Below are 12,382 nucleotides of genomic sequence, written 5' to 3'. Positions count from 1 at the left end.
TCCATGAAAATTGTCCAGTTGGATTGTTTTTATTTTTTGCTCAGCCCCTGAGCCAGTGCAAAACAATCATTATGTGTTTGATGAGAATTGTGTAGAGAAAGCTTTACTTTCAGTTCAAAAGATATGGGGTAACATTTCTCTGTATCTGGTCCATGCTGTCCCTAACCACGGTGTGTTTGATGGGACTGTGTGACGAGCTTTACTTCCACTTTTCAGTGCCCATGTTGACATTTGAACCCCTTTCCTCCACATAGGAGCTTAGGCTTCTGCAATGTCAGATTGTGACACTACGAACATCCCCACGAATGTAATGCTCTGCCTAGTTGTAAGCCTCCTCCCCTCCAAACGCCACCAGGACAGAACCCCACTGGTCCTCACCTACCACCCCACCAACCTCCAGATACATCATATCATCTTTCGTCATTTCCGCCACCTCCAAACAGACCCCACCACCAAGGATATATTTCCCTCCCCTCCTCATCAGCATTCCAGAAAGACCACTCCCTCTGTGACTCCCTTGTCAGGTCCACACCCCCCACCAACCCAACCTCCACTCCCGGCACCTTCCCCTGCAACCGCAAGAAATGCAAAACTTGCGCCCACACCTCCCCCCTTACTTCCCTCCAAGGCCCCAAGGGATCCTTCCATATCTGTCACAAATTCACCTGCACCTCCACATACATCATTTACTGCACCCGATGTGGCCTCCTCTACATTGGGGAGACAGGCCGCCTACTTGTGGAATGTTTCGGAGAACACCTCTGGGACACCCGCACCAACCAACCCAACCGCCCTGTGGCTGAACACTTTAACTCCCCCTCCCACTCCACCAAGGACATGCAGGTCCTTGGCCTCCTCCATCGCCAGACCATGGCAACACGACGTCTGGAGGAAGAGCGCCTCATCTTCCGCCTAGGAATGCTCCAACCACAAGGGATGAATGCAGATTTCTCCAGCTTTCTCATTTCCCCTCCCCCCACCTTGTCTCAGTCCCAACCCTTGGACTCAGCACCGCCTTCTTCACCTGCAATCTTCTTCCCGACCTCTCTGCCCCCACCCCCTCTCCGGCCTATCACCCTCACCTTAACCTTCTTCCACCTATCGCATTTCCAACGCCCCTCCCCCAAGTCCCTCCTCCCTACCTTTTATCTTAGCCTGCTTGGCACACCCTCCTCATTCCTGAAGAAGGGTTATGCCCGAAACGTTTGATGCTGCCTGACCTGCTGCGCTTTTCCAGCAACACATTTTTCAGCTCTGATCTCCAGCATCTGCAGTCCTCACTTTCTCCTAGTTGTAAGCCTGTAAGGACGTTGTACAACTACATAGAAACATTTACATTCTAACACAATGATATTCCATGTTTAGAAAATAGATCAAAGGCTTATGTTTTGTGGAGTTTTATTTTTCTGCTGGGGTAAGATTCATTTAGGTATGAGAAAGGTGCACCTGACTATTTGAAGCAAATTGTATAAGCATGAAGTAGACCTTAAGACAAACATAGACATCAGAATATAAAGAGCATATTTCTAAGATGGTTTCTTGCCTGTGAGGACTGGTATTCACACTGAATAAGAAAGCCACAGACTACATACCCACACAGTTTTCTGGTGTGTTCTCTATGAGGTTACAGCTCTTTGCCAGAAGTTGTTAATTGCAGAGTAGGAAATAATGTGTAACTTTAAGCATATGAAGTTTCCATAAGGCTGCACTAGACATTTTTTACAAGGCTTTCAGTGCATCATAATAGTCGGTACTTGAATTTTGTGTACTCTGCTCTGTTTAAAATTTAAAATTTAGAAATGATTCAAAAGCACAATAAATATAAATGTATTATTCCAAATTTTTGGTTAGAAGAGGCATTTGAAATTAAATAAAACTAAGATGAAATATTTACACCCATTGTGGTGTTCTTAAGAGTAATTGGAGATGATCAACTAAAATGAGCAGACAAGCATATTTGGCATAAAGGTAAGGTATACTGGCTTAGTTGTAATTTTTCCAATTGCACATTACTGCTGAATTAGCCAGTTGGCATCACTGATCTTAACGAGATGGGGAAAAAATTTAAATGCAGCATGTGCTTGAAATTGGAAAACCTATCTTTTTCTGTATGCTGTCACATCAATAATTTAACTCATAGCATCATATATAGTTGTGGCAATCCTGCTCAGACTGTGAGTTCCTGAATTGCACACTTGGTACAAAAACATGCCTCCTCCTGTAGCTAGGGGTTATCCATACATTAGGATTAAGTCATTAGGAAGAAGGTCAACAGTAACTGCATGATATAGACAGGATGCAGAGCTGGGCTGAGAAATGGCAGGTGGAGTTCAACCTGGATAAATGCGAAGTGATGCATTTTGGAAGGTCGAACTCGAATGCTGAATATAGGATTAAAGACAGGATTCTTGGCAGAGGGATCTTTGAACACGAGGAATCTGGGTGTGCAAGTACATAGATCCCTCAAAGTTGTCACCCAAGTGGATAGGTTTGTTAAGAAAGCATATGGTATTTTGGCTTTCATTAACGGGGGATCGAGTTTAAGAGCTGCGAGGTTTTACTGCAACTTTACAAGTCCCTGGTGAGACCACACTTGGAATATTGTGTCCAGTTCTGGTCGCCCTACTATAGGAAAGATACAGAGGCTATGGAGAGGGTGCAAAGAAGGTTTACCAGGATGCTGCCTGGACTGGAGGGCTTGCCTCATGAAGAAATATTGAATAAGCTCGGACTTTTCTCTCTGGAGAGAAGGAGGAAGAGAGGAGACCTAATCGAGGTGTACAAAATAATGAGTGGAATAGGTAGAGTCAATAGCCAAAGACTTTTCCCCAGGGGAGGATTGACTGGTATGACGAGTCATAGTTTGAAGATATTAGGAGGAAGGTTCTTTACACAGAGAGTTGTGAATGCATGGAATGCGTTGCCAGCTGTGGTGGTGGAAGCAGAGTCATTGGGGGCATTTAAGTGACTGCTGGACATGCACATGGATAGCAGTGAGTTGAGGGGTGCGTAGGTTAAGTTACCTATATTTTACATTAGGGTTAAACCTTGGCACAACATTGTGGACCAAAGGGTCTGTTCTGTGTTGTACTTTTCTATGTTCTATGATCTAACTGTCACAATTTATCATCTACTCATAATGTCATAAAAAGTGTAGTGCTGGGAAATGTACAAAGTTATTTTGAATGATTCTGAAAATGTTTGTGATGAATAATTAATTTTGACTTATGCCTGATCATGAATTGCTGTTCTGTGCCAAAAGCAGCTTTGTCTGATTCAATTACGATTTTTAGTCATTTTGGAGCCAGTCTAGAATGTCAGGAAATGGCAGGGTTTAAGTATGAAAGCAAAAAAGCCAATTCTTGGTTTTATGTGCATTTTAAGAACTTCGAAAAATGAAAGTTAATCATTGTCTTTAAAGAAAAGTTCTCATGTAATTCATCTCTGTTTTTATACGAAACACATTCATGCAAAATTTACTTCAATGTGTTGTCAAAGCTGTTGAACTATCACTGCAATGCTGTAAAGATTTACAATTATCCAACCAAAAATTACATTCTGAAGTGCATTTCAAAATAACCCCAGCTTTCGAATCTCCGTACTAATGGAAAAGAATCACTTAAGCATGTGTTTCTATCACCTTGTTACTGGCCGACAGTCAACCTTTTGGGGTGACTAGGACCTGACGTCTAAAATGGGCTTCACGCTTCCTGGTTGCCAAACAACTGTAAACATTAACAAATGGATCATCAATGTACATTCACAAAAGGCAGTGCTCCAGAATGGACTCCTTTGCTAGCATTCAGATCCTAAGTGAAGGTTATCAATTTGGTAAGGAGAAAATTAATATTTAACATAAAATTCATACTGAAAATATCTTGGGTGGTGAATTTATCCTGACGATTGCTGATGTCTTGGGAAAACTTTGGAGAAACCCTATTTATATTTTTGTGTTTACTAGGAATCACTAGGATTGTTTGGTTTTGCATGCTTAACATGCTGACCTGATGGATTTGGCTTTGATCCCTGCTGACTATAAAGTGAATGACTGGGTGAAAAAAAAGCAGAAGCCATAACCCATAACTGTACAATGGTTACACTGCCTGTTCTTTTATCCCATGTGATGGATGGTTGTTAGAAAGGTGATTTTCTTCTGACAGGTACCACATCTACCAAGAGCCGACCATAGGTGCATTTTAATAGGCCGCATTTATTAGAATGTTCAACGCTGGGTTAGCAACATTTAACAGTGCCTGAATTTTCATATGATGCCAGTAATTGAAATGTGATTATCCTATTTTTATTAATTAATTCAGAGAATGTAGACAATGTAGGCAAAGTCAGCATTTGTGGCACATCCTTATACTACTCACTGGCTTTTTAGGTCATTTCACTGGCCAGTCAGCGTCAATAACATTTATGGGTTTGGAATCACCAGATAAAGATGAATAAAAACAACAGATTTATATTCTCCTAGAACATAGAACGTTACAGCGCTGTACAGGCCCTTCAGTCCTTGATTTTAGGCTGACCTGTGAAACCAATCCGAAGCCCATCTAACCTACACTGTTCCATTATCATTCATGGGAATGGTTCAGCTCAGTTGGCTGGATTGTTGGTTTACGGAGCAGTGTGATGCCAACAGTGTGGTTTGAATTCCCATCACTGGTTTGAGGTTATCATGAAGGACTCTCCTTCTCAACCTCTTCTTGCACCTGAAGTCTGGTGGCCCTCAGGTTAAATCATCACCAGTCACTTCTCTCTAATAAGAGAGCAGCTCCTGTGGTCTGATAAAACTGTAGCGACACACACATTATCATCCATATGTTTATCCAATGACCATTTAAATGCCCTTAAAGTTGGCGAGTCTACTACTGTTGCAGGCAGAGCATTCCATGCTCTTACTACTTTCTGAGTAAAGAACCTACCTCTGACATCTATCCTATATCCATCACCCCTCAATTTAAAGCTATGTCCCCTCATACTAGCCATCACTATCTGCGGTATTTTGCAGGTTTGTGTTATTAATTGCATTTAAATTCCCCATGGTGGAATTTTGACTCATGTTTCTGGATCATCAATCTAAGCCTCCAGAAAACTAAAATGATCTCAAAGCTACTATACCCCTCAAGTACTGACACCGCCTGAATATGTGGAGAGGGGGAGGACTCCCAATTCTATGGGGTCTTGGGAGCCCATGTCACTCATAGTACATCTTGGGTTCCTGCAAGCTTCATTCAGACAAGCATTGCAGCCTCAAAGTTGTATGGATCCTCTGCTAAAGTTTTCATAGCATCTTTCCAAAGAACCTCAGCAATGTCTGCATTACTTTTGTCGAATTAAATGGAAAATTATATGAATTTTGAAACTTTTCATGTAAGTCCCGTGTAATGTGGAAAATAACCCCACAGTGGTATTCTGACAAAATTTCAACATTTATTTTTATGTGTTCATAGGTCAGCCTTTAAGGAAAACACCACCACAAATTGCTTCTGGCCCAAAGAAAGTGCATCAAGCTGCAACTGATTTGATTGTTGAGAAAGTAGAACTATCTCCAACATTAGTTATTGAAGATTATAATCAGAGCATGAGCCTTGATTCGAAGCCTTTTCAAGAAGGGCAGATAAGTACTCATTTAACCCCTAAATCTACATCAAAAGAAGAATTGACAACTGGAATTCATGTAGTCAAAATTGATATTGAGAAACTTGGGGAAAAAGTAACCACACAAAGCCACAGCATGTTTCCAAGAATTAAAGAAAGGCCGAGTGATGAAGTTGCTGTAAAAACAACAATGGAACAAAGTCCGAGCACTGAAATTTCCAAAGCTGTATACAGTGCAAAACTTCCAGATGGCAAAAATGTTACTGGGCATCCTGAAGACATTAGCCAGGAGTTAGTCAAAGAGACAGCAACTTTAGCTGCCTCATTTCAACCATCAGTCAAAGAAGAATTTCAAATTACAAGTGCTCCTGCCCACAAGGAAGTAAAAGCTCAGCCTAGCATACAAACCACATTGTTTACTGAAATGGATATTGTAGCAGAGGACGACAATAAGCTGAAACTACCTGTGACTGCCAGTACTGAGAAAATAGAAATTTCAGATAAAGACACCCAGGCTGCTAGACAACAAGAGGTTAAGGAACCCACCAGTGGCACAACAATGCCAAGATCACCAGACACTATGAAAACTACAATAGAGAGTGCAAGTGAGAGTGTTAAGCTGGTGGAAGGAGATGACCATGAAACAATTTCAACATTTGGAACTTCAACCACAGGTAAATTGCAGCCAACTGAAAAAGTTCACATCACTGATATTTCAGTTACTTTTTCAGAGGATGAGAGGGAAAAACTGGAACCCAAAAAGGTAGCTGAGAAGGTAACAGTAAGTGTTACTGCTGCAGGGATTGACGTTAGTGAACCAGCTTCAACACGGCAGGATGGAATGAAGATTGAAGAGTATGTGAAAAAAGAAGATAAGGGTGATGAGAAATTCATTACATCATCAATAACACCAGTTCCAGTGGTTTATGAAACTGAGTCTGCAGAACATGGTACTCAGAAAGAGATGGCCACAAAGATAACAGATGATGTTAGCTTCACGCCAAAGAAAGAGCAGGATGGCAAGAAAGAGGTGAATACCTCTATAAGAGACATGGACATCATTACAATCCAATCCATAACAACTAAAGATGGAAAAATCAAACATGTTGAAGAAGTTACACTGCCAACAATTGTGTTAAGAATTAGCCCACCAACAGCTGAACCTGCAGCTGGTACTGTTGTAACTCTGAATGTAGATAGAGAAGTAGAAAGTAGCACAAAAGATACTGATCACATAGTTTCTGTAAGTCATCAAATAGATGCAGACAAGGAAAAAGAACCAGAACAGGCCACACAACAGTTGGGAAAAGAGATGAGTGTAGAACACCCTGTTACAAGCTCTAGAGTAGAACCAGATATTTCTACTGTTGAACGTGATAGAGAAGTGGATATGACAACTCAGCTGTCACAGGATAAATCCACATCTTCTGATGCACCAGAGCCCATCACCGCTGATCTGAGTTCCCAAACAAAACCTATTGATGAAAGTCAAAAAATCCACTTTTCTGTTTTTGAACACAAAATAACATTTGAGACACCATTTCCAGAAATTGGGGAGAAAAATGACACACATGACATTGTTGCAACCATTCAAACATCAGAAGCAAAAAGAGAAGACCATATTTCCACAGTGATAACTCCTCAGGAAACAGCAAAAACTAGATTGGTATCTGTAGACAAAACTCATCCAGTTGAAACAATATCTACTGATTATGAGAGAATAAAAGTCGTGCCAGTTGCTACAAAGTCATTGACTGAAAGTTTCACAGTTGCAAGCTCCCAAGAAAAACTAAAAGTTAGTACTGTTGAAACGATTTCATTTGAACATGTGAGCAAGGAAGATCATACATTGAGTCCGGGCACTGAATTACATCCAGTCACTCCATCAACGTCCACATTTTCTGCTAAGGTTGAGGATGAGTCAGGGAAAGCAATATCCTATCACCCTATCTCAACACAGGAGGCCACTTTAATCCCTGAGATTGAAACCAACATTTCTATGAGGTTTCCCACTTCAGATGATACTGAGAGGACCCATGAGAAAGTAAGCTCTGTAATAGTTACTGAAATGCCAACAGTTACCAAAATACCTACATTGGAACAAGAAATTTCCACTTCCCAGAATGAATCTGTTCCTGTTACCCCATCCATAGCAGTAAAAAAGAAAGAGGATTCACACACCATGGAAGAGTCAACAGCTATCCAAAAGGAATATCCCACAAGCTATCAAACAGCAGGGCCTACTGATGTCAAAACGGCAACCACTGCTGTTACCACTGCAGCGCGGATAAACATAACCTCAACAGTGCCTGAAATGGTATCAACAGTCACGGCTCCTCTTGTTGAAGTTAGACCTGGTTCAGGTACTTCTAAGACTGATCATGAAAAAAGAACTTCAGCGAAACCTAAGCGTGTGGAAATGAGTGCAACTCCAATTATTATTGAAAATGAGCCTGGTGAGACGACAGCTGAAGAGGTTGTCATTATTGATGAATCAGGTACACAGCCTCCTGATATCTTGGAGGTTGATATGACTGGTACAGCCTCACAACCTGACATCGATCATGAATATTTCACAATGCCGTCATCCAGAACTAGACTGGTTTCAGCAACTTCTAAACCTTCTGTTGCACAGAAAGTAGCTACTCAAAGGGCTGTGGAAAGTTCAACATTTCCCACTGTTTCATCATCAACCACAGCTTTTCCAAGTTCAGTAGATACTGAGGAGAAGCATAAGCAGCTTCTGACAGTTGAAGAAAAGTTAATTGCTAATATGACTGCGCAGAAGAAAATACCAACTGATCAAGGCAAGTTATTTTTATTTGTTTCTTAATAATAAAACTTTATATATTTCCTGTAGTTGAGGTAATTTGTTGTACATATTATGGATCAGTTGTTTAAATTTTATTAGGGATTTATGGCTTTGTGATATTTTTTCAATTTCAACCTGTAATCCCATTTGAAGTACAGTGGTGGTTGATCCTATTTAAAATACTGAGAATCCAAAGAGTGCTGAAAGCTCATTTTATCACAGCTGCTGTACACGTTTCGATAGTATGCCATTACATTGTTTTTGCGCTCTACCATGTGAGCATTATGACTTGTGCCTTGTTTTGTTAATGAAAATTTATGAAGACAATTGTTGAAGTGGATATAATGGTTAAACTGCAGAAAGTTAGTTAAAAATTCATTTGAGGGATGTGGACATCACTGGCTGGCCAGCATGTATTACCTGTCCCTGGTTCCCCTTGAGAAGGTGTTTGTGAGCTGCCTTCTTGAACTACTGCATTCTACCAGTGAGTGACTTGTCAGCAGATTGATGGAAGTCATTGCTTTGGTTTCACTGGAGTTATCCTTTTCATTCATGTGGATTTCAAAACTTCTGTAAAAAGTGCAAATACTGAAACAGGTGTTCTCCATTTATTAGCAATATTGGGCCTTGTGAAAGGATGATGTTAAAGTCACACTATAAGTCACGACTTAACTCAGTATTAGCAAGCTTTGAGAAGACTTGTAGCTCAGGTTGAGGTTCTGGATGTAGGTTTGCTCGCTGAGCTGGAAGGTTCATTTCCAGATGTTTCGTCACCCTACTAGGTAGCATCCTCAGTGGGCCTCAGGCGAAGCACTGTGGAAATGTCCTGCTTTCTATTTATTGATCTTTGGGTTTCTTTCGGTTGGTGATGCCATTTCCTGTGGTGATGTCATTTCCGGTGGTGAAGTCACTTCCTATTCTTTCTCTCGGGGTTGGTAGATGGGGTCTAACTCGATGTGTTTGTTGATAGAGTTCCGGTTAGAATGCCATGCTTCTAGGAATTCTCATGCATGTCTCTGTTTGGCTTGTCCTAGGATGGATGTGTTGTCCAAGTCGAAGTGGTATCCTTCCTCACCTGTATATAAGGATACTAGTAAGAGAGGGTCATGTCTTTTTGTGGCTAGTTGGTGTTCATGTATCCTGGTCAGGCAGCATCCGAGGAGGAGGACAATTGACCTTGTGGGAAAGAGCACTTCATCATCTGCCTGTTTGTCCAATGTAGTGTTTGTTACAGTCCTTGCACAGTGTTTTGTAAATGACATTAGTTTTGCTTGTTGCCTGTGTAAGGTCTTTCAAGTTTATTACCTGCTGTTTTAGTGTGTTGGTGGATTTGTGGGCTACCATGATGCCAAGGGGTCTGAGTAGTCTGGCGGTCATTTCCGAGATGTCTTTGATGTAGAGGAGAGTGGCTAGGGCTTCTGGACATGGTTTGTCTGCTTGTTTGGGTTTGTTGCTGAGAAATCGGCAGACTGTGTTCATTGGGTACCCGTTCTTTTTGAATGCATCATATAGGTGATTTTCCTCTGCTCTGTGTAGTTCCTCTGTGCTGCAGTGTGTGTTGGCTCATTGAAATAATGTTCTGATGCAGGTTCGTTTGTGGATGTTGGGATGATTGCATCTGTCGTTCAATGTTTGGTTGGTATGTCTTGTTTTCCTGTAGACATTGGTTTGAAGTTCCCATTGGCTGTTCGCTCTACTGTGACATCTAGGAATGGCAGTTTGTTGTTGCTTTCCTCCTCTTTAGTGAAGTTTATGCCAGTAAGAGTATTATTGATGGTCTTGAAGGTTTTCTCTAATTTGTTTTGTTTAATGATGACAAAGGTGTCATCCACGTAGCGGACCCAAAGTTTGGGTTGGATGGTTGACAGAGCTATTTGTTCAAGTCTCTACATTACTGCCTCTGCTAAGGACCCTGATATTGGAGATCCCAAGGGTGTTCCGTTGGTTTGTCTGTAGGTTTTGTTGTTGAAGGTGAAGTGTGTAGTAAGGCATAGGTCCACTAACTTGATGATACAGTCCTTGTTGATGAAGTTAGTGGTTTTTGCTTTATGTGTCTTTGGGTCTTCTAATAGTGTAGTCAGTGTTTCATTGGCCATGTTAATGTTGATTGATGTAAACAGGGCTGTTACATCAAAGGAAACCATTATTTCATCCTCTTCTATCTTCATGTCTTTGATGGTCTTCAGGAAATTTTGGGTGGAGTGGATGGAGTGGTGTGAATCTTCTACTAAATGTTTTAGTCTTTGGTGTAGCTCCTTGGCCAATCTGTAATTTGGTGTTCCAGGTAGTGAGACTATGGGTCTGAGGGGAGGCTCCTGGTTTGTGAATTTTGGGTAATCCATAGAAGCGTAGTGTGTTGGCGCCATCTGGTTTCATTTTTTGTAAGTCGGTCTTATTTATGTCTCCAGATTTCTGAATTGTTTTGAGTGGGGCTGTGATTCGGTTCTCTAATTGTGAGGTTGGGTCTATTGCCACTTGTTAGTAAGTGTTGCTATCTGTAATTAGTGCCTTCGCTTTTTCAATGTAGTCTTTTCGATTTGTCTGCAGGTAGGATAGCAATGTTTTTATCTTTTTTTAAGTCTTTCCAGTGCTTTCCTTTCTTGTGTACTGAGTGTGTTTCCTTCCTTTTTTCCGCTTAATGTTGGTGCAACTACCTATCTGATGGTTTGCTGGGTTTCTTCTGTTAGTTAGTTGTCTTTTAGTGTTGTTTCTAACGCTGCTAAGAAATCTTTCTTGTCCACATCCTGGCAGTTGTAATTTAATCCTCTTACGAAGACAACTAATGTCATTTACAAAATACCGTGCAAGGACTGTAACAAACTACATTGGACAAACAGGCAGAAATCTAGCCACCAGGATACATGAACACCAAGTAGTCACAAAAAGACATGACCCTCTCTCACTAGTATCCTTACATAAGGATGAGGAAGGACACCACTTTGAGTGGGACAACACATCCATCCTAGGACAAGCCAAGCAAAGACATGTATGACATGTAGAAGCATGGCATTCCAACCAGAAATCTATCAACAAACACATCAAGTTAGACCCCATCTACCACCCACTAAGAAAAAGAACAGGAAGTGACTTTACGACAGGAAATGACATCACCAACCCAAAGAAACCAAACATAAATAAATAGAAAGCAGGACTAATCCACAGTGCTTCGCCTGAGCCCACTGAGGATGTTACCTTGTAGGGTGATGAAACGTCTGAAAATGAACCTTCCAGCTCAGCGAGCATACCTACATCCAGAGTATTAGCAGATTTGCCTCTTTGTGTGGTAGATGATGAATTCCAGATTCACAAATAGGCTGGGGTACGAAGTTGTCATTATCACTTTAGTGAAGGGTAGAACTAACATTAACAGTACATCATAATCAAAAACATAGAGGCAATAGTTTCCTGGAACTTTTTCCAAGGCAACACCACAATCCATCAGAGTTGACTTGCAACCGTTCAGCATCCTTATCTCATGCGTTATAAATTGCTACTCCTTTGAAGTTGATATTCTTTCAAATGACCTGATGAGTGACAGATGAAACGATTTGATAGTGTGTACTTTTTCATTGATATTCAAATTCTGTACTGCCAAATGACTAAATATTTCATTATTACAGAAAAATACAAAACTAAAGCTTTGTCCAGAGTTTCAGATGGTGTAGAAGATACATGGCATGTTGAAGAAAAGCAGGGAATTCAGTCCATCACCAATCATAGCTGAAAATAAGCATATTCCTACAGTAGAGAAAACTTCTTAAACAGAGGACCCATCATTCGAGGTTAATTAAATAAGTTAAGCATAAGAACTAAGAACAGGAGAAGGCAATTCGGCCCCTCGAACCTGCTCCACCATTAAATACAATCATGGCTGATCTCATCTCGGCCTCAACTCCACTTTGATGTCTGCTGTCCACAACTTTCAACCTGATTACTAATTAAAAATCTGTCTCTATCCTTCTTAAA

The 12,382-nt window shown here is 41.0% G+C and overlaps 1 protein-coding gene across 2 annotated transcripts in view; it reads left to right on the top strand.

Annotated features, from left to right (window-relative positions):
* LOC122556227 (uncharacterized) overlaps positions 1-12,382 on the top strand; it is a 197,022-nt gene that overhangs the window by 56,493 nt on the left and 128,147 nt on the right. For both annotated transcript variants that reach the window (XM_087999688.1, XM_043702808.2), the window contains exon 8: positions 5,457-8,411. In XM_087999688.1, the coding sequence (XP_087855814.1) occupies positions 5,457-8,411 (2,955 nt within the window). The remainder of the gene's footprint in view (positions 1-5,456; positions 8,412-12,382) is intronic.

The sequence above is a fragment of the Chiloscyllium plagiosum genome, unplaced genomic scaffold (assembly GCF_037043375.1).
Source record: "Chiloscyllium plagiosum isolate Xiang-an unplaced genomic scaffold, Cpla_swu_hap1 HiC_scaffold_2, whole genome shotgun sequence".
Taxonomy (NCBI): domain Eukaryota; kingdom Metazoa; phylum Chordata; class Chondrichthyes; order Orectolobiformes; family Hemiscylliidae; genus Chiloscyllium; species Chiloscyllium plagiosum.
This window is presented reverse-complemented; position numbering and strand designations above follow the sequence as displayed.